We start from the raw sequence: 23952 nt of genomic DNA on the forward strand, positions 1-23952 counted from the left end.
AACAGATATGTGTGGGAAATCATCATGTTATGACCACATACAGCATGCAGACTCTAGTCAACTAAGGCTCATTGGGAAAACCTGCCTGTGGAAACATTTTTACACAATGATATTACATTACGTCTTGCACATTTTGCAACACTTTCAAAGTGAAATGTCCAGTGAGTGGCTCTAAAGGCACATTCCTCTTTTTTTTTTTCAAAACCGATGAACGTGAATCTGGCAACGCTTTATTGCGTTGGTTGTTGTAGTATCGCAGCGGTTCTGAATTGTCTGTTCAGTGAAACTAAAGGCTAACGCTGTCATGTTTGTTAATAATGAACCACCTACACTAAACCCTAAACATACCTGATAGTGTTAACAAAAGCAAACGACACATTTGGTGAAGCAACATTTTAGCTGCTTCTACGAGCTCTTTTATCGTGATTCATGTTTCACGGGACGCTTCACATCACGAGTGCACTGCTGCATCAGGAGAGAGACTGAGTTTACTACATCAGAGAACACACACGTATGAGCTGGTCATGTGATGCAAACGTCAAATTGTATTAGTTTACAAATCTTGCACTATGGTAAGTGTTTTGAAGTCATTACATAATATTAAGCAAGGAACTGCATGAAAATAAGTCTATTATTCAATAATCTGCTATTATTTTGTATGAAAATTATTAAAGGTTTTTGGTGTTTTTCTGCTTCAGTGTTGTTAACTTAAGCTGGAAACGGCAGTGATTTGTATGTACATGTTCTTGGTTGTGCAAAAATGTAGGTAGAAGGACAGTTTTCCAATGAGCCTGTGCTGTTTTTTGGGGCACCTGCATGTTTCTATATAGACTCAAATTCAGTTTAGTTATGATCAGTATCCCTGATCTCTAGGGATCTGAGCATGGGAAATTCTTCCCAAAGTTCTTCGTTCTCCTCACTTCCAGTGGATTTCGAAGGAAATGCAGTGAAGTGCTTTGCTTTAGAAACACGGCTGCCTCGCGACACGTTCTCATACGGTGGAGGGCTGGCGGGCTCGTCCCCTCCTAACAGGGGCTGTGTGGACTCAGAGCGCACGTAGGGTGGCAGAGGGGTCGAATGGCTTTGATACGAACCACCGAAAACCACAGTGGCGTAAGGGACTGAGTCCCTGTCCTGCTCCGAGTCGTAACTGCAGGCCTGGAAAGAGCTGTGACTCCCATCACGACTGTCCATATCATGTGACCACTGACTCTCCTTGACGTAGTCACCCTTGAACGGCTCTTTCTCAGACAGATCGAGAAGACTGAAGCGGGACAGAAACACCAACACAGGGTCCTTGTCTTCTTTAAAGGGAGGCATGCCCTTGGACAAAAACATGTTAACATATGAAATTACTGAACAGTTTCATTGACTATTTCTAATTGATTAATTTTTTCACATACTCAGTAATAGGACACGACACACTTTTAATTGCCTTTTTTTTTCTCTCTGAAATATTTTAGTAATCATCATAACTTGGGTATCATTGGAAAGCTTAAACATTTTGAAATTGGACATTGGACAAAACCTTTTAGCAGGCTCCTCCCCCTAGTGGGCTCTTTCGTGTTTACAATTTAGCTACATTTACTGCATTATTTTATAATCAAATCTTTTTCTAATCTTGACAAAAACATATCATTGGAAAGGTCTGAGACTCAATGTTCCATATTTGGCCACTATTTTGTGGTAGAAGTGATACTTTGACAGAAGTATCACTGTGTTAATTTGTGACAGGGGAACGCATACAAAAAAATTCAGTGGAATATGGATGTCGCTTTTTTATGGAAGCTTGTATCCGCCACAGAATAAAGAGTAATTGTGACTTTTTATCTTGCAATTCTTACTTTTTTTCACAGAATTGCGAGTTAGAAAGTAATACTTATGAGATATAAACACGCAAAAAAAATGTAGAAAACGCAGAAAAAAGTCAAACATTGTTTAAATTGTTTTATTCCGTGGCGGAAACAATCTTTCATACTTTTCAGGAGAACACCTAAAGAGAATCTCACAGGAACCTCAATTTTTGCGATATCAATTACTCCAACATTGGAACACAACTTGGCTAGATATATGCCTTTCATTTTATAACAAATTTAGAGTCCAAATAATCTAGTAATATATATATATATATTGTATAAAATATGTACTTTAGAACAGTACATTTGCTTTACGGTAAACTTAAACTTCTGTAACTCTTTTTACACTTTCATTTTTTGAAGTGCAATAATCTGCAGAGTGTCTTCTTTAAAAAGAGACCTTAGGTCTGTATTCCAAAGCATTCATGAATTATATAACCATTTAAGTTTGGATAGTGCATGTCAGTGCTCATAGAGTTAACGGGTTAATCAGTCAAACTACCGCTTCTACAGCAGTTCATCAGACAGTACCTGCAGTGAGTCGGTGGTGGTCCACCTCTTAATGCTGCTGTTGGCAGGGTCGGGAATTATAGGCCATAAACACATCTTCACCCTGTGACAACCACACATAAACTAAGTTATAGTGCTAATACACTGAAAAAAATGTCTAGAAGTTGCAAATAAAAATTATTAGAGTATGTTTTACAAGAAAATACTCTTTTAATCTCTTTACTTCAAAATGTCACATTTAATTAAATGTACTTGCCGTTTTTTGTAATGCATTTTAAAATTTACGAGCAATTTCTAAGAAAAAAATGATTTCAAACTTTTTTTCCAATGTACTTAACAAGCCTGTGGATGCTCACCGTTCATGTTTCCCCAAACAGGTAAACACAACAATGATGATGAGAAGTGATAACCCAATGCATGCTGGGATAACAAAGAGCACCATGTCAAATCCATCTGAAAAAAATATTCAATAATCAAACCAACTTTCCCTCTACACAGAATATAATAAATAAAATGTCAAATTTGTTTGTCTGATGAACTGCATCACGCTTAGATTTTTAATATGTACAATATGATTTAAAATAAGTATACAACCAAAGGAAACATTGCTAAAGCATGAGGCCACATCATTTTTTTTAAATATGCTGTAGAATAGTTGTCTAATGTTAAGGAGTGCATTCATTTTACACTAATGCATGACTTAATGCACTTATGATTATGGTTTGTAAAAGTTATTATTGAAATCTTATACACAAACACACACACATATATTTGAATAGTATAGGCCTTATAATATGTACTATTAATAACTGAACAGTATGGTCATAAATAGTCACCAATATGTCCAGTTGTCAGGTTCTCAACTGATCCATTTAAACTTCCACCCATTGTAAGAACCGATACTAAGGCATGATATTTGGTAAGCGGTTGAAGATTTTCCACCACAACATTGGTCTTCTCAGTGTGTATAACTTGAAAAAGAATAGAAACATTATGGTCAATAAAATAGTTATGAAATCAGAAAATCTGTTATCAACTTCTTTGAATCCTTGAATACCTTGGGTATCATTACTATCATCCCAAAAGTAAATAGTATATCCTTGAATGATCCCATTTCTCTGTTCAAGGGGAATTTCATCCCAGTGAAGTTTGACCTGTGAATGATGGATTTCCACAACTTCCAAGTTTGGTGCCTCAGAGGGTGCTGTGAGAATATATGAAACATTTGTCAGCATGCTAGAATTATACATCTAGGGAAATGTGAGCCCACTAGATGGAAGTGTTGGATCATTCTCTGGCTTTGCTCTATTGCACATCGCTTCCCCAGTTTATAGAAAGCCCTGAGATGTCCATTATTTTCATGCACTACACACCTCTCTCACTGCTATACGCCATTACGGTAAGAGGACGACCAACCCCGTCAGCATATTTGGGAAAGACGGAGATCTCATAGGGCTTGTAAGGCCTTAACCCTGAAATAAAACAGCCATGATTAAATTTGCATGCACTTTGTCAGCAACAAATAAGAAAATAAAAGATTAAATACCAAATGACTTTAAGGTTATTTTATTGGCTTTAATGTACATTTTTAAAGCGACTTAGCACCTTAAACCCTTTTTAACCAACTATAATTTGACACTTTTTTTCATTAATATAATTATTATTACAGTACTGTTCAAATGTTTGGAATAATTAAGTTCCCTTTCAAGGGAACACGTGTTGCGTCGAGATTGACGGAATGGGAACACTTTCCGTGATGATGTCTTGAAGCACATGTAAAATCAGTCCAATGGTCAGAGGCGGGTGATGTCACGAACCAGGAAACTATAAAGCCTGCTCGAAAACAGCTGTGTCTTCAGTAGCGCTCTGTGAAACTGTCCCTGTCATATTTGGTGTTGTTTTGTCTTTATATCTACTTTATATATATAAAGTCATGGCGAGCAAGCAGCAGTTTAGGATGTGTGTCCACCACTGCCCGCGTTATTTAACGGGTGGGGACACACACATTCTTTGTGTAGCTTGTTTGGGTGAGGAGCATGCACAGTCAGCGGTCGAGGGTGCTGGCTGTGAGCACTGTGATGTGCTTCCTATGCGGACGCTCCGATACCGCCTGGCGTTCTTTTGCGAGGCTCGCGCTCCCCAGGGTTCTGGTTCATGGGGTTCGCAAATGGATTTATCAGCAGGGTTAGAGACGGGCCCAACCTTATCTCTGCCTTCACCTGATAGATCCAGTGCCTTCCACGCGTTACGCTTCCTTCCGCCCTGGTGGAGGTACCGACACTGCAACTATCTAGTTCTGAGGAACTGGACGTTGTCAGTGTTGATGCAAGAGATACTGAGGATTTGCCACCTCAGTCTCATGCATTCGAAGAGCTGGTTGAGGTTGTGACAAGAGCGGTTGAAAGACTGAGCATTGACTGGCCAGCTGATAAACAGGACGTTCGTTCTAAGAGTAAGCTGGACGAACTTTTCCTGCGGACTGAGGTGTCGATATCATGGGAGAAACCGTTTTCACAAAGAGTGTACAGTGCACAAACATCTAACTACTCCTCTATATCTAACTATAAAGAGCACGTTTATGGGGAGATGCCAAAAGGGGAAGAGACGCTTGCGAGCTATCTCTCCCCCGAAGCGGCATCTTCTCTAAAGGCCCCGGCATTACCCACTAAGCCAGTCAGAACTACATAGTGGGTAAAGCTTACTCAGCCGCTGGTCAGGCTGCAGCATGCCTTCACACTATGTCGCTGCTGCAGGCCTACCAAGCTGAGTTGTTAGGAGACATGGATGAGGGCGGGGACAATGGCCCTGACGTAGTTTGCGAAGACGGCTAAATCCATCGGCCGCTCTATGGCAGCCCTGGTGGCCACTGAGAGGCATCTGTGGCTCAATCTAATAATAATATAATAGTAATATAAAGGAAAAGGACAAGAACTTCCTCATGGATGCGCTCCTGTCACCTTCTGGCCTCTTTGGCGACACTGTAAATACAGTCGTCGAGAGGTTCCAGGAGGCAGCCAAACAGACGGCCGCTTTCCAGAATCTCCTTCCCCGTCGCTCTCATGTCTCCGGGGCTGCTGAGCGGGAGCAGTCCCAAACCAGCTCTTCGACACGTGCCACCCAAAAACTGAGCGTTGCCTCCAGTGCTCCCCCACAAGAAAGGCTGGGGACACAGAGGGCGCTCGCAGCCGCAGTCTTCAAAGGGTAAGACGGTTCTGAGGAACGTCATTATTTCTAAGAAGGCTGCGGGGAAGAGTTCCTGACGCCCGAGGGCTCAGGTCAGTGAGTGAAGTCCTCCCCTTACCCCCCCCGCCCCGCCCCGCCCCGTCCCGCCCGAAGGAGAGTGGTCAACACCCCTTTATACGGTGCCCGTCTACCTTCGGTGCCCTCAGGGAATCATTCTGCCAATCCTGCCACCTCGTGTGCTTCAGGTCGCAGGCATCTCTGGCGAGGACATATCTCAAGGACCACCCGGAAACGTAGTGACCTCGGGATGCCCGCCCCCTCCAAGGAGGGCTCCAGAGCAGTCAGGCCGATCGTTCCCTGCCGGTTCGCCGTTACAGGGCGTCGGGCTGATTGCACAACAAAAACCAGAGGCCAGTCTCGAGATGCTGGTACCACTAGTAGAATTTTTGGCAGCGTGGAAGCTACTGCCAAATGTTTCTCGTTAGAAAAAGAAATAGAAAAAGGGTATCAAATACAGTTTGGGTCTCGCCTGCCCAGGTTTATGCTGATTCTATCCACCGTGGTGGGTCTCGAGCAGGTTCTGGTAATGGGACAACAAGTGAAAACCCTGTTAGAGAAAGGGGCCATAGAATGTGTACCTCCCTCCAACAGGGAAACCGGATTTTACAGCCGGTATTTCATAGTTCCAAAGAAGGAAGGGGGGTTGCGTCCCATTTTCGATCTTCGAGTGCTGAAAGAATCCGTCATGCAGCTAAAGTTCAAAATGTTAGACAAATCGTGCCACAGATCAGATCCGAGGACTGGTTTGTCACGATAGATCTCAAGGACACATACTTCCACATTTTCATCCTTCCATATCACAGGAAGTTCCCAAGGTTCGCTTTCGGGGACAAAGCTTACCAATATCAAGTTCTTCCATTCGGCCTAGCATTATCACCCCGCACTTTCACGAAATGCAGGATGCAGCTCTGGCGCCCATGCGCCTGCAGGGTATTCGCATCATGAACTACAGCGACGATTGGTTGATTCTGGCTCAGTCGCATCAGTTGGCGCCCACATGAAAGAGTTGGGGTTACGGCTAAACGCGGAAAAGAGTGTGCTTTCTCCACTTCTGAGGACCACTTTTCTAGGTGTGGTTTGGGACTCAATGTCGATGCAGGCACGCCTGTCATCGGCACGCATAGAGTCCATACTTTTGGGTGTGAAAAGAATAAAGCTAGGCCAGTCACTCACTGTCAAACAGTTTCAGAGACTGTTGGGCCTGATGGCAGCAGCGTCCAACGTGATATCTTTTGGACTGCTGTACATGAGACTCCTGCAGTGGTGACTCAGGACCAAAGGGTTTTCCCCGAGGGGCAACCTCTTTCGCATGATCAGGGTTACGCGGCGATGCTTACGTGCCCTGGTTATGTGGAAGAAACCTTAGTTCCTGTCCCAGGGTCCCGTGCTGGGAGCTTCTTCTCATTGAAAAATGCTAACTACAGATGCCTCTCTCATGGGCTGGGGAGCGATCCTAGAAGGGCGCTCAACTCAGGGGCTGTGGAGGGACCACCATCTCTCACGGCACATCAACTGTCTGGAGATGTAAGCGGTATTTCTTGCTCTAAAGAATTTCCTCGCAGATCTCAGGAGCCACCATGTGCTTGTCCACACAGACAACACATCGGTGGTTGCCTATATAAATCTCCAGGGGGGTTTGCGCTCGCGTCCACTCTGCAAACTGGCGCGCCAAATCCTCCTGTGGTCCCAGGGGAAGCTACTGTCACTCAGAGCGACTTACATCCCTGGGGTCCAGAATATAGAAGCAGGCGTCCTGTCGAGACAGGTGCTGAGGCCCGGGGAATGGAGGCTCCACCCCGAGGTGGTGGAGCAGATATGGAGGGTGTTCGGCCAGGCACAAGTGGATCTGTTTGCGTCTCGAGAGACGTCTCACTGTCCACTTTGGTTCTCCCTCATGCATCCAGCTCCTCTCGGACTGGATGCCTTGGCCACGTTTGTATGCTTTTCCCCCGATCACTCTGCTCCCGGGAGTTCTGGAGAGAGTTCACAGGGAGCCACTGGAGGAGGTTCCGGCTAAGTTCCTGACTTTGAAAGCTTTGTTCCTCCTCACCATCTCTTCTCTTAAAAGGATAGGAGATTTGCAAGCACTGCCGGTTGCTTCCTCGTGCTTGGAATTTGCACCTGGCATGGTTAAAGCGTCCCTTTATCCTAGACCAGGTTATGTTCCAATTATGCTGCATGCCTTTTGTCCTCCTCCCTTCCAGAATTGGGACCAGGAAAATAATAATTTGCTTTGCCCAGTTCGGGCGCTAGATGCTTATGTCCACAGAGCTGCCCTGTGGCGTAAATCTGAATAGCTGTTCGTATGTTTCGGGCTCCCTAACAAAGGGTCCCCTGCATCTATTCAAAGAATGAGCAAGTGGGTGGTCGAGGCTATCTCACTTGGTTATGAGTCGGCTGGACAGCCTTTACCTTTGGCTGTTCGTTCCCACTCTAATAGGAGTATGGCGGCCTCTAAGGCCCTTATATCAGGAGTTGATATAAGGGCCTTAAACCCCCCCAAGATGTTTATGATGCGGCAGGGTGGTCCTCACCGCACACATTCGTCAGGTTTTACTCTTTGGACTTGGATTCTACACCAGGGTCTCAGGTGCTCTGGTCCTAGTGCTGCTCTCAGAATTTTACACTGGACAGACACTCGTCGCAATGGTGGCGTTGGTATAGACGTTCCCATAGCGTCAATATCGACGCAACGCGAGTTCCCTTGAAAGGGATAGCCTCGGTTACGACTGTAACCTTGGTTCCCTGAAGAGGGAACGAGCATTACGTCACCTTGCCATATCTCCTATATGCCTGTCAGCAACTTCTTCAGACTTTTAAGAAGCTGGCGCTCTCAGTTTTCGAGCAGGCTTTATAGTTTCCTGGTTCGTGACGTCACCCGCCTCTGACGTTCCGCCACACCATTGGACTGATTTTACATGTGCTTCAAGACGTCATCACGCAAAGCGTTCCCATAGCGTCAATCTCAACGCACCGCTCGGTCCCTCTTCAGGGAACCGAGTTTACAGTCGTAACCGAGGCGATTTCTGCTCACCAAGAATACATTTATTTTATCAAAAATATATTAAAAACAGTAATATTGTGAAATAGTATTACAACTTAAAATAGAATAACATAATAGTATTATATAATACAATATAATTATAAAATAATTTTATATTTTAACATATTTTAAAATGCAATTTATTTATATGAAGTCAAAGCTGAATTTTCAGTCTTCAGTGTCACAGAAGTCCTTCAGAAGATCATTCTAATATGCTGATTTGCTGTGATAAACTACCATTCGAAAGTTTAGGGGTAAGTAAGATAATAATTTTATTCATAATTTAATGTGTCATTATGTGTTTATTTACAAGAACACGACTTAGGGGCCTTATACGACACCATTTTCAACTAAAAATGTAAGCGTTTTATGCGTTTTGCCGTTCATTTACACGACAACGGCATTTAGGGGCATGAAAACACAAACGTGAAAACACGTTTCAAGTTAAGTTTTTGAGTGTTAAGTGTTTTTTTTACAAAGTGACATCGTCAACTACTGGCCGTGGCAGCAATATACAGCCGTTTTAGCCATTTTCACAGATCCGTGTGAACGGGGATCGTTTTGAAAATGGTGTCATCTGTACGCGAAAAATGCGAAGGAAAAACGAGGAAAGGAAAAAAGAGAAGAACCAAACTGGGCTTAAATACAGAGCTAAATGAGAAACCAAAAAAGACTCAGGTGAACATAATCAATCAATAAGTAACCATAGAAACCATCTGGGAAAGGGAAAGCTAGAAAAGGACGCAGAACATAATCGTGAAAAAATGATGCATTAATTGGATCAGAAGTTATAGTAAAGATATTTATAATAATGTTACAAAAGATTTCTATTTCAAATAAATGCTGTTCTTTTGAACTTTCTATTCATTAAAGAAAATAATAATTTCTTCCACAAAATTATTAAGCAGTAAACACTTTTTAAAATATTAATAATTGAGCACCAATGATAATTGATAATAAGTGAGCATCAAATCATCATATTAGAGTGATCTCTGAAGGATAATGTGACCCTGAAGACTGGAGTAATGATGCTGAAAATTCAGCTTTGATCACAGTGAATAAATTACACTTTACTAAATATTCACATAGAAAACAATTTATAATTGTAATATTTCACAACTTTTACTGCATTTTTGTTCAAATAAAAGAAAAATCGTAATTAAACCAGTTGATCATGGACAATATGGATCATATGGAACAACCGAACGGTTGTTCATATGGTTAATATTATTATTTTCAATAATAGTAAATACCTGTTACTAAGGTACTGGAGCTGTTTTTGTCCATCAGAATGAAGGACAGGGGAACTGCCGGTGTCTCACTCAGAGATCTCCACTCGAGCGTGTATCCCGTGACACCGGAGGACTCAGGGCTTTCCCACGCTATGAGCACAGACGTCTGCGACTGGGGACGCACACTGACATTAGACACAGAGTCCAGCCCTAAAACCAGACAAGAACAACTCATCAAACACCATTGAGAGAACATCTGTCAGATATATATTCTACGGTGGGAATTGAATACCTTTCTTACGATACACTGGTACTTGGGTATGATTCGAGCTCCCCATTGCATTCGTAGCTCTCAGGTAGACCTTTTTAATCCACTTGTTGAGATTAAAAGAGCAGTGGCTTTCTTGAGTTACACACAAAGTCGTTTTAGTCTCCTTTGATTCGACAGTGTATGACAAATCCCAGCCATTGGCACGGAAATCTTTTGAGGGCTAAAACGAGACAAGGCAGTGGGAAGTTTCAGGTTCAATACATCTGCGTCATGCTGTCAAGTTATCGCAGAAAAAAATATTTTGAATTTGTAAAAACAAACTAAAGTTTTGCTTTATGTCCCTTCTTCGTATCCTTGCATGTGAAAGTTACCAGGTTACCAGCATTGCATGATCATGGCATGAGTTGAAAAACTGGACGTAACTTATATTTATAACTGAATATTTATCTTGCTGCAGTGCCTTGTCCCATAAACTTTCATTGCTAGTGTATGATGTATGATTTTACAAAAATGTTCACAGGATGTTGAAGATTCTGTCAATAGAGTTTAACTTTGAAGATTCAATACTATGACCTTCACGAATGTGAATGAACATCAGAGATCTTTCAATCACTAATTGACTGGTCATTTGTGTGTGTGTGTGTGTGTGTGTGTGTGTGTGTGTGTGTGATACAATGTTATACACACACTATACACCCTATATAATATAAAATGAGATAGAGGATTTTCCAAGCTGTGTCAGGACTGTCCAAGAGGATGAACCTGATTTGATCAAGTGCAACATGTTTAGGCTTTCAACCAGGGTTATGTGCTTCTACATCAATGACAATGACTACTTTTACAAGCTGTCAATATTCGGGTTATGGTCGGGTTAAGTTCACTATTCGGGTTTTTGAAACATTCGGAATAACCCGTTTACATGCATGAGCAGAGAGAGTTACTCCTGTATACATGGGATTTGGTGCGTCTCGCCATGTTTACCTCTACTTCTTGTTTACTTCCGGCATACTGCACGCGGGTTTTTGTATCAAAAGTATCAAAAGAAGTTCCTCTACTCAAAAGACTCCTTGCGAATAGAACATGTGCAGAACACAAATGTGTTCCTTTTGATGGGGATATGCCGATACGCGTTTACATGACCAAATATTCGGGTTAGAAAAGGGGTAACCCAGGGGTCATATTCAGGTTTTTAAAAAACGGAATATGAGCATATTCGGGTTTTTGCCGGTGTTTATATGGCCGTGCGCGACCGGGTTATTGCTAATATTCTGATTTTGAACGGGTTATTGGCTGCTTGTAAACGTGGTCAGTGTTATTCACAATCTTTTCCCTCTGATTTCAGGAAAAGGTTATGGGGTAGGGATAGGGTTAGGACTACATTTTTGGACATGAATGTTGTTCCTTGGCAACATCCCGGTGACAATCAGAAAGACTCTCACCTTCCAGTAGAGCTTTGCGACCTGATCATTCACTTTAAGCCATGTGTCCAAACTTCCAGCCGGAGCTGAAAACACAACAACTAGTTCTGAGTGTCGACAAGTCATACAACAAAGAGGTAAATATACAATAGTGGCCAAACGTGATGTCCGGCCAAGGGAAATTGACATCTTCACCCTTTATTCAAATATTATTTTTTTTAAATTAGCATTTTGCGTTGTGCTTGGAGTCGAGTGATTTATTTTGACTGCGTGAAACATTGTCCAGACAGTTTTTGGCCAGGCTGTCATAGAAAGAAATTATGAACGCATGCAAAAAAAAAAAAACAATAGAGAACCAGCAAAATATTAATAACTGATTATGTTGTATTCAATGAATACCTTAACCAACTTAAGTGTTTTATTTTTCCCTCATATTTCAAATATATAAAATATTTTTCATATGTTGATGGTTGTGTCGTATTATTATAATCTTATATTATAATTATAACAATGCAGCAAGAGATTATAATCTCTTGTATATTTGCACAGTACATTTTGGTCATCATAGGTTCCCAGGATGCACTGCAACATGAACTAATCATGCAGTTGCATTTGATCACCAGACACTATTATTCCACAACTCAGTACAATTAGGTTATTATAATTATTGTCATTATTTGCACAGTCATTTGTAAAATTCGGAATACAGCATTTTATTGTAAGGTAGTGAAGACATAACTTGTTACCCCTCATAAGTGTGTTGGTTGTTTTCGGGTCACTCCATTCACTCCATTCACTTGATGGACGGTACTTCACTCGCATTGTGCTGCTGTAATGTGTCCCATGAAGGAGGCCACATTTTTTTATTTCGTTTCCTTGTCGTTGACTGAAGGTAGAAAACTATAATAGAAGGATTATTTAACCCCTTAAGTGTCACGGGCCCACCGGTGGGCCCAAATCCTTTACATTTTTAAAACAGTAATATCCTATACTAAACCTAAACTAATCTTGACAAACTATATATCATTTGAAAGCTTACAATCTCTAGTTTCCATATTTGGTGATTGATTTTCAAAATAAATTACAGAGGAGCCGTAATTTATCAATTTGCAACAATAATATTTTCATACTCTTAGACCTTTATTTTGAAATAGTGATGAACATGAAAAATCATGAAAGAAGGGTAGAACCCTCAGTTTGTTTTCATGCCAAGAGTGCAAAAGATAGCATCCATTCAATTATTTAAAAAAAAAAGGTCTGAATTTTTTTTTTTTATATATAAAGAAAAAAATTATATGATGTGGCAGGAAGCTAAAACGCACATGTGTGTTCTTTTTATGTTTCTTAGAGGTTGAAATCATATCAAAATCTGCCAAACTTCTCATATTACTTCTGAATAGGATGTCTACTTCATAAATTGTATGAAAATTGTGGAAATAATGGTTCATATCACTCAAAACACATATGGAAATGGAGGCGCCCTTATATGGGCAGTAATGGAGTCTGGTTGTCATCTAGTGAAAAAGTTTGGTACTGCGCCCAAACAAAATCTTACTGAAAGCTCATTTTTTGAGATATCAACCTAAAATTTGAAACACAACTTGTTCAGATTTTTGTCTTTGATTTTTTTGCAGTTTTAGAGTCGCCCAGGTTTTGAAAATATGTATTTTATATAAAATATGAATAATTAAATTTTTTACATTGTACATTTTCATAAACTCAAACTTCTATAACTTTTTTTCTGTTTCACTTTCTTAATTTATTTTACTTCTACAAAAATCTGCCAAATGTCTTCTTTAAAACAAGACCAATCTTACGTCTATATTCCAAAGCATTCTTGAATTACAACCATTTAAGTTCGAAATGTGCATTTTCATGTATATTCAAAAAAAGGGGGGTGACACTTAAAGGGTTAAGATACTGTTCGGATAACTTGCAAACTGTTTCAACTGATCAAGCAATATTGTCATGAAAAGCAATCACTTACCAACTCTTTGTCAAGCTGGTTGTTCAATGTTGTCAGTCTCAGCTCTACAATGAGGGTGGACTGCACCCATGACTGTGGAAGACTCCAGCTGTACTGTAAGCAGCCAGGAGCATCCGCTTCAACACTCTTAATCTCTGGAGCGTTGAACTTTGCTGTAATAAAATACATTACATATATACACTACCGTTCAAAAGTTTGGGGTCGGTACGATTTTAAATACTTTTAAAAGAATTCTCTTCTGCTAACCATGGCTGCGCTTATTTGATTAAAAATACAACAAAAATCAGTTATAGTATTAAATATTATTCCAGTGTAAATCAGCTGTTTTCTGTGTGAATATATAGTAAAGTGTAATTTATTCCTGTGATCAAAGCTGAATTTTCAGCATCACCAGTGTCAGTGTCTTCAGTGTCAAATGCTCCTTCACAAATCAGTATAATATGAGGATTTGATGCTCAAGAAACATTTATTATTATTATCAATGTTGAAACAGTTGTTGGTCTGTCAGTTGTATAGTTTTTTTTTTTTTTTTTTTTGGATTCTTTGATGAACAGGAAGTTCAAAAGAACAGCATTTGTTTGAAATAGAATCTTTTGTAACATTATAAATGTCTTTACTGTCCTTATTGATTTCTTTCCTCCAAAAAATTAAAATAAAATTCTCACTGACCCCAAACTTTTGAACGGTAGTGTATATATATATATTTTTTTTATCACAACACACATTAAGATAGGCCCAATATTCTTCAAAACACAGCCACTTATGTATGTCTTGGCCTTCATAATTATGAAAGGTCTACTTCAAAGCTAAGGTTTGACTGATACAACCAGAAGCAGAATTGTAAAAAAAAAAAAAAAAAAAAATGTACAGAATTTAAGAATTGGTGCACCTGAAATTTACTTTAATGTATAAAGATGTTAAATTAGAATGTGAAAAAATTACTGAATTGCAATTCAGAGAACTTTTAATTGTATTAGTCTCATAAAAGATTTGTGACAAAACAGTGGTAAATCATTTTGGCTAAATATCTTATCATGAAACTCTAGAGGGCGCAGGCTGACCGGTCCTTCAATCACATCATTACGGCACGGCACAAGCTGATTGGCCTCTGCTGATCCTGCAACCAATGAGTTTCTTGCTCAACATTTAAATAGTCTGGTTCATTGTTAGCTGTGCGCTAGTCCTGCAGTGCTATCAAGCTGTTTACACTGCAAGTCTCAATGTACAGATCTGATCTTTTGACTATATCTGTTATTTTGTCCCGCCTGTTTACATTTGCGACTGGTACCCGATATATTTTCCCGCCCAAATTTATTTTGTTGAACTCTTTAAATGCAACATGGCTGACCGTTGGGTTTTGAATGGCCGTGCTATTAAAATTACTCATATAACTCAGGTTGGGTGTTACCATGGTTAGACTATTTGCAAGCATGGATAAGTTAATGGTCATGGATGGCAATTTTCATATGTTAATTTATCTTCGGCTCGTGTAGATCTAAAATTCTAAAGTGACAAACTAGTGTGGTATAGATTACATTTATTTGAATGATTTTGAATAAATGAACGAAACGGGGAGAGAGTGAGTTACCTGTGTCTGTACAGCGTCTCTATGTTATAGCTGTTTTTGTAATTCAACTCACAGCTTCACTAAGTTATCACCTGAGAAATATAATGTAGCTTTCAGTAACGAAGCTGTTTTATTTATGAAATCCATGCTACATGCTCCTGAATGTTTCTGTGTGTGTGCACAATACTCTTCCCTAAACAAAATTTTCCACCTCAAAAGTGCGAGCTAATACAGGAACGTCTGCTTCATAATACAACATTAAAACGCTATTTTTGTAGGCAAACGTGTCGCCCTTGCCTTGTGGTGGCTTGGAATTCCAAGGAGGATCGGATATACTGTACGTGTTTAGATGTAGGTCAGATGTCCAGATGTCGGATATGTATCTAATTAAAAATCACTTTTGGAAGTTGCTCAGAACGGATGTGGAAAACTAGGATCTCATGTGGATTTTTGTTTACATGTGTGCAACAAATTCCAATCTGTGTCAGATTCAGAGTTCCTCTGAAACCCTCCCACCTCCCCCAGCTCCACCTGCCGAGATCTGCTACGGGATTTATGTATGTCTATTCATGCAGCATATCTTACATCTGTGTATCTGTTAGCAGTAGCAAGTCCTTACTAGCTCAGCAACAGCAGCAGTGTAGCAGATCTAGCCCGCCAAAACCAAATACATTAACATTGGCACATTCAATAACAATGACTATTCCGAGAGTTGTCATGACTGAATTATGCTTATTCACGTCAGGACAATGTCCAACATACTGTTGTCAGACAACCAGGGGCGTAATTTGTGGGGGGGATGGGGGGGATATAACCCCCCCAATGATAAAACTTAATATTGACACCAACATTTAAATCTATTGATTACATAAAATTTTGAAAAACAATGTAAAAACTTTCAGGATTACTCAAATCAACAACAACAAAATTGTCTTATTGCTCCATTTTTAATAAGAGCATACAAATAAAGTATATATGGTGCACTGTGATTTATTTGTATTAAGTAAAATGACATAAATTAAATCCAAATTTCCATTGTTTATTTGTATCATCTATTGTTTATGAAAATACCCCATGTTGTGTCTATGGACAGCCTGTGTATGAGTCATGCATATAAAATAATAAAATTGCATAAAACTATTTAAAAAAACATTTTTTCATTCTATTTTAATTTGTTCTATTTAAATTAGTACTGCTTTGTATTCCTACTCAAAATTACTACTCAACATCCTATATATCAATTCATATTTATATGTTCCGCAATTAAATAAATTGAGTACAAAAATCCTACATTAAATTCTGCAAAGCGCACAATCCTGGTATGAAGTCACTAATTCTACATTTATTCTTAATTATTGACAGAGGAATAAAGCTGATTGTTTTTTTACCTGTATCCATAGGGATCAGTTCCAGAGAAGCAGAAGTGGCATTTCCAAGGACATTCACTGCTGTCACATAAACCTCCAACTCTGAATATTTACTATAAGAATCCCGCGGAATCAAGTAGAAATGCTGTCCAGGTGGGATCTCATATTGAGCCTTTTCTGATTGGGCCCTGTAGAAATTAACAATTTATAAAACCTGTCACCACAACTATAAATTAAATTGAATTTACTCTAAACCATAAGTGTGAATCTCACTAAGTCACAATATCCAAGTCATATTTAACCACAAAAAGTCATTGGAAATAGTACATTTATATTTTGCTGGCTCACTGTTACATTATTTTCAAGACGATGAAACACATTTCCCCCCATTCCTGTTACTGTAATGCAAAACATCACATTATTGTACACTATTGGAACTCTTAAAAAGGTTCAATACGCTGATTTCACGCTGCCGCCATTTTGAAATCGAAAGCGAGGCTCCGGTGGGAAGAACCCCGGAAGTACAGATAGACAACAATGCTTGGACTACCAACCTGAAGCTGCTGCATTATTTACGAAAACACAACAACTAGTTGATATTTATATATACGATTTACACTATTGGATGTTAATATCCAATATAGGGTATGTATATAGTTCGTTCCTGCTTCTTTTTTTCCGTTCTGAATTATATATAAAAAAATGTTTTATTTATAAATGAATTTCACTGTATATAGTCTAAAGTATGAAATAAATGTATGTACATTTTTAGAATAACTAATTTCTACATTAAACACAACAATATGCCATCGCAAAAGCTACACTTCCGGTTTTCTTCCCACCGGAGCGATTTCAAAATGGCGGCTGCGTGAAATCAGCGTATGGGTTCTATATTGAACTCTAGGGTTCTTAACTCACTTTTAAAGAACCCTTTATGCTAAAGAGGTTCTATATAAGGAGAACGAATACTTTCATGTTTAACGGGTTATTTACATTTTTCTAGTGATAAGTTATGTTTACGAGCTCTTTATGTCACAGTTTAAAAGTCCAATGAAAGAGTCCAAAATGGTTCTAATAACAAAAAGTATTTATGTTAAACAAACTGTAATAAGTAGAAGATAGGCAACGTAACAACGTGTAGCACACAAACAACATGGCAAAACCAGACAACTGAACTGAAAACAAAGAGGAACTTAAATATACAATGATACCAAACTCAAGTGTAAACAGGTGTGCGGATTGAATGAGCAACTATAGTAACTAAAGACTGGCGGGAGAAAATGGAACAAATGAACATGGGGAAATCAGGAAATACAAAAGGTCCATGCAAACGTAACTAAAACAGACAAAACTGAATGTGATTGTGACAGAACCCCCTGTATGTGGGCGAGGGGCCAGGGAAAGACCAAAGACCAGCAGAGATGTTGGCAGGAGGCAACAGGGTGGAGCAGACAGCGGAAGGAGCGTGGGAGGAGCCATGGAGGAGTGGATGGTGCAAAAGTCCATGAAGGAGTGAAGTGTGGATGGGTGGCCGACGAGAACTGGAGGACAGGCCATGGTGGAATCCATAGAGGGAGGAGCCATGGAGGACAGTGATGAACCATTGGAAGTGGAGCACAAGGAGCAGACTGAGAATAGATGGGACTGAGCAACACTGATGGGTCTGGAGACCAAGGTGGAGCCACAGCGACCAGCGTCCGAGGTGGAGCCAGAGTACCAGAGGACGGAGGCAAAGCCGGTTTGACTGAAGAACAAAGTAGAGCTGGAGGGAGGGCGGAGCCCACTGGAAACGAAGGGGTGGAGGGATGAAGCATAGCTGAAGGCCCGTAGGTGTAGGCAGGGTGACGACTGACCAAGGTGGAGCCGGAGGGATAAAGGAGCCTGGTGGAGCCGTGAGAACGATGGTCTCTGGTGGAGCCGAGGCGGAGAGGGGGTGCAGGCTCTGGCTCCATTGTGGGCATTGGCTCAGGCTCGATTTCCATGGCGGGAATCAGCTGGGTGTCTTGGTCTGCATTGGGCTCTGAATCCAAAACCGCAGTGGGTGTGGGTGCTGGGTCTGACTCCGGGTCGGTCGGTGATGGATGTTGAGTGTGACTGGACCCTGGATCCTCAGCCCTCCTCATTATCCAATCCGATCTAGAACCCCTCCATGAGTGGTACGTTGTCACATTGGGCAAAGTGTCTGACGCCAATCACCTCCTGCACGTAATCCATCAGGGCTGCATTTCCCAAAAGCATCAAAAGCCCAAGAAGATCGTAGAACCATTGCCACCAATGGTCTCTATGATGAACTTAGCTCACGATGCTTTTGGGAAACGCAGCCTAGGAAACCAGTTCTATTCTCTTACGATTAGGTAGGTTGCCAGGTCTTTCCCTAACTCTCCCCATTACATGGCTTGGGACTCACACATACACGCATTCACACCTATGGCCAATTTGGCATGTCCAATCCACCCAACCTGCATGTCTGCTGCTCTCTACGTAGATGCACTGTAAACCCTAACGCTCAAAATTCTTAATTGGTTTGAGTAGGAAAAACTTAAATTAAACTAATTAGTTCAGTCAAATTAACTTTTATGAGTATTCAGCACTTTCTTTTTCTTTCAAGTTCACAGAATGGATATAATTTAAGTAAACTGAACTGTTTCATTGTTTTGAGTTTTATGAAATTATTTCTTTTAATTTAGACGAACTTAAGTTTAACTGAAACGGCTGGGATGTATATTTCCCAGCATGCTTTGCCGATGGCACTCGAAAGGGAGAGTAAATGCTAAAATTAAGTGTAATACAATGTTTTTTGTGCAAGATTAATGTTAAGCGGGTGATTTAGTAATGATTAATGTTTCGTTATGCTAATTTAGAAGAATTTCTGTTAATGTTGGTTTTAGGATAGTTACCATCATGGTGACAAGTGGTGCATGAGCTTGATTTGAGAGCAAATAAAACCTTTATATTGCTGCAAGTGTTACTGTATAGCATACTATTTTAACAAAATAGTATGTTAGCAAACTAGCTTGTTAAAGCTAGCTAAGTTTATACTAATAAAAGTGTTCACATTGAGATTACATGAAATTTTAAGTTAAATGTATGAATTAGTGTACTCAAACATTTCAAGTTAAGAACAATTCAAATGTACAAATACAAAATAAAAATATGTCAGTTCTGCTTACTTAAAGGCACACTGTGGAACTTTTCAACCTTTATAATATATTACCAAAACCCATTGAGATGGTACATCGACTTACAATAGGTTGAATGACACGTCTGCCCTAGCCTGAAGGTGTCTGTATCGCTTTTCCTAGCACTATGTAACTTCGGGTTTCGGGTAGGAACCCGAGCACAAAAAGAACTACAAAATTCAACCGCTTTACGGCATACGTCACTTCCCCCACCACCCACAACTTCCTCAAATTCTGACATGAGTGCTCATCTCGCGTTTGATTGCCGTCTGTATGTTTTCGTCATGGCCGAACCAACAGCTACAAGGAAGAAGGCAAAGGTTTTGTCAGAGGACACTAAAAGGAAAAGGCATAGTGACAAATGAAAAGCCAGGACGAGGATCACCATTGGTCCAGCGTTCGCTCGCTGGCGTGAGCTACAGGAGGAGGAGGGGTGCCCGACCGATGCTGACGCTTGCCTGCACACAAATGCCGTTTCCAAGGTGACCCAGATAAATCATATAAGTAGTGTAGTATTTTCTGGTATTCCGGCCACAGCCGATGGTGTTATGAGTGTAATAAAGTGCGCCACAGTGCAAGGCTCGCACAAGTAAAGTCGACTCATGTCAAATGTACATTAAATGTAGTGAACGTGCCCACGACTCAGTGCGCACAAACACTACACACAACATGTCCCACGGTTTCTGTAAAACGAAACCAACACACATACGTTACAGTCAGCTCAGGCCGACGGTGTTTTTAGTGCAGTAAATGTGCCCGCCGTCCCGCGCCCACATTCACTCACAGACATGTTAGCACTAAGCCCCACGGGGCTCGCCCCGCTCACTCAGCAGACTGCTATAAAGGGAATCGAGCGCGGCAAGGCTGCCCGCCTCAAACACTGCAAGCACACACAATCTAAAGACACGGGAGGCTGACCCACTGTCTATGGGCTGACCGGTTGACTGTTTGTTGACTTTTGCGACAGTGCTGCGGAGCTTGTGGCCTCTAGGGACGCTAGACGTGAAAGTTACAGGTCAAGCCCCACTAGTGGCCAAAAGTTCCGCGGTGTGCCTTTAAACTTTGAATTTCTTAACTTAAAAAAATTGAGGCAACTGATTGCCTTAAATTTCCCACTTGTCAGGGGAAATGTACTTGATTGTCATGAATCTGTAATGCAAAAAAATCCCAATGATCCTAAAAGTCAGCTTTGTTCGTTTTTAATTTCCTTTTATCCCCTTTATTTTTAGAGTGAATTGCAACCTTTCGTGAGATTGATCCATAAACAAGCTACAGTTTTGAAAATGTCAGCAGAAATTAGTACCTCAATGCGTGAAGAGTATATTTTGTAGAAAGGCTGGCCGTTTCCTCACCAGGATCCCATTGACACAGGAGTCTGGATGACTCCGTTACATTCAAAACACAGCTCAGGTTTCGAGGAATGGGTGGAGGATCTTTAAAGATATAAGGAAGATTATAAGTCTGGTGAACTTTGGCCAGGAATGACAATGATGAATAGTCTTGACGATTACATTTTCTGAAAATATCATATTCTTCAAATACAATTTCTTGATGTGAATGTAAAAACTGACCTCTCAGAGCAGACACCATATTTAATTCGGTGAGAATGGAAACAAGGCTGTGAAGGATGGAAATACCGTCTGTATAAGATAAGCTTCGCTGGTTGAACGATCAGTACCAACATCAAAGCCTCGTTTTCATTCATGCCAGATTAGATATGGACCCTGATTAAGATCTATAACTGCAGTTAGTAATTAGCATCACAGTACTTAATCATGGACCCTTTACACAGACTTTGATAATGCGTGTTCACAGTTATCCATATCGCAAATCCAGTAAAGTTTTCCATATATTATAAGATTTTCCATCATTTATGGCACAACGCTTACCCCACCATTGAGGAGTTTGTAGTACCTACTCCGTAAATTCTCTGACAGTACGTAATTTTGGATGCACAGAATTTCTCGATATTTTTCCCTTTTTTTTTTTTTTTTGGAAAGCCGTGGAAATGCTATTACGTATTTTTTCTTTTGCTATTGGAGAAAATGGGAATGCAAACATTATTTTTGCTGTTCCGTTCACCACTGCATAAGCTTAACCAACTATGACTAACTAAGCTTCTGAGAAACCCTGGAAATGTGAAAAGGGGCCATTATCATAAAAAAAAAAAGATCCTCACAATCCACTTTTACTTTCACTCCATCGACTATTTGGCAGTTTTCTTCCGAAACACACACGAAACAAGCGATGTCTGCTGTGTGTGGTAGGCTGGGGATGCGTAGGCCATATGTCCTGTTATTCTCCTGGTAAGAGAGATTGCTGGGGGCAAAATCCTTATTAATCTTCCACGCCACACGAAAGTCTTTGCCTTTGGTCAGCAAGCAGTCGTCCTCGATGGAGCAGGACACGGACACGGGTGAGCCAGCGAGGACCACTGTGGCTGGAGTGTGTACCGTAGCACACGATGCCTGAATCACTGCGGATGATAAATGTATATCAATGTTTTAAATCATACTCATACAGTAGAGGCCAAACGTGATGTCTTCATCTTCATCCTTTATTCCAATATTATTAAAAATGTGTTAATGATTTCATAAGCATATTGGGCATTTGTGTTTGGAGTCGATTGTTTTATTTGTAATGACGCAATGAAACATGGAAAATTGAGAGGACATCATTTTTGGCCAGGCTTTTCATAAAGAAATTATAATGCAAATGCACATGCAAAAACAAAAGAGAACCAACAAAATGTTTATGATTTTGTAGTCAATGTATGCTTTTTCCCATCAGCTTTTGGTTTTTCTATACATTATAGTAAAATAAAACCTGTAGCTGTAGTTTGCCTTTTTTTTACCAAATAATTTTGTGAGATAAGTACCTTAACTAAGATTAGTGATTGGTTATTCCCTGGATCTAAAATATTCTTGGTTTAATCAAACTTGTAGGGTCAACAAAAACAGAAATCACTTTTAGACTAGACATGAATTCAGGAAGAGAAGTTGGGCTCTAATAATGAATTAACTAGGAACACACCGATCCACTTCGCTAGTCTTGTGACTTTGCATTGCGTGACACATTCCCGACAACAAACCTATTTCAAAACGTGTGGGTTGTTGCACGACATCAGAGAAACTTTACCTTGGTGTGTCTAAACAAACAAATGTCAAATTATTGCATTATGTATTTGATGCATATTTGAGATTATAATAAACTAATTTACTGTATACCCAATGTTGTTGCTATGCGTAATACATTTTTACAGCATTTATTAACCTTTGTTAAGGCTAGTTAATAAGCTGTTCATTGTTTGTTCATGTTAGTTCACAATTCATTAATGTTAACAAATACAACTTTTGATTTTAATGTATTAATAAATGTTGAAATTAACATTAACTAATACATGCAGTAGAAGTATTGTTTATTGTTAGGTCATGTTAACTAATGTTTAATGTTGACCAATGAAACCTTATTCTAAAGTGTTGCCCAATTTCTAAGCAAATGATGAAAAGTATTTTGTATTTTTTTCTTGTTTAATGAACAATACATTTTAAATAAATTAAAAAGGTCTAAAGTGATAGAAAAAGAACATAAATGGTCTCGTAATCAAAATGTAATGGGTAAAAAAAAAAAAGTTGATTCACCTTTTATCCAGGCATTAATATATATCCCCAGCACAAGCACGAGCCAGACTGATGCCATGCTTATGATGTCTGAAAGAAAACGTGAAATATTGTTACTATTCCAGAGAAGTCTTCAAATTACAAAACCTTCAATTTCAAACAGCCAACATAGAAAACTTTTAAAAAAGAAAGAAAAAGGGGGAGAAGGATACAAAAGATAAATGAAAGAAAATGATAAATACATAAAACCATTTGCTTTCAAATAAAAAATAAATCTTATAACAATAACATAATAATATAACATTATACAATGCTTCACTAATATACAATTATAGATAACAATTTACTTTTAGTTTTTTCCCCCCCATATATTCATATTTGAATGTACTTGACCTGTTTAAAGCATTGTATAATGTTCATAAATGAAAGCTAAAGCATTGCCGGTTATTCTAATTAAGAGAGTAACATAAACACAAATGCAATACATACTTTAAATAGTTTAAAAGCATCTGTATGTGGTGAAGGTCACATTTAAACTCCGGTGAAGTTACTGCCCGATGTTCACTGTTTAAAATAATAATAAAATATAACAAAGAGGTTTTGAAATGAGCCTATCCAGCTTCTGAGAAAGATTCCTGAGCTCTGAGTAAAGAGTCACT

At 39.7% G+C, this 23952-nt stretch overlaps 1 protein-coding gene across 1 annotated transcript; it reads right to left on the reverse strand.

Moving 5' to 3' along the window:
- Positions 1-715: 715 nt before the first annotated feature.
- Positions 716-23952, reverse strand: csf3r (colony stimulating factor 3 receptor (granulocyte)). The gene is made up of 16 exons (XM_056251632.1): positions 23783-23952; positions 23315-23383; positions 21853-22149; positions 20977-21106; positions 16516-16682; positions 13561-13712; positions 12320-12473; positions 11595-11659; positions 10177-10375; positions 9906-10094; positions 3740-3838; positions 3424-3570; positions 3203-3337; positions 2723-2819; positions 2388-2469; positions 716-1323 (listed from the first exon to the last, which is right to left on the reverse strand). Exons 2-16 carry the CDS (start codon positions 23370-23372, stop codon positions 844-846), a joined length of 2451 nt encoding a protein of 816 aa, XP_056107607.1. The 5' UTR covers positions 23373-23383; positions 23783-23952; the 3' UTR covers positions 716-843.

The sequence above is a fragment of the Rhinichthys klamathensis genome, unplaced genomic scaffold (assembly GCF_029890125.1).
Source record: "Rhinichthys klamathensis goyatoka isolate OS25496 unplaced genomic scaffold, OSU_Roscu_1.1 h1tg000087l_1, whole genome shotgun sequence".
NCBI lineage: Eukaryota > Metazoa > Chordata > Actinopteri > Cypriniformes > Leuciscidae > Rhinichthys > Rhinichthys klamathensis.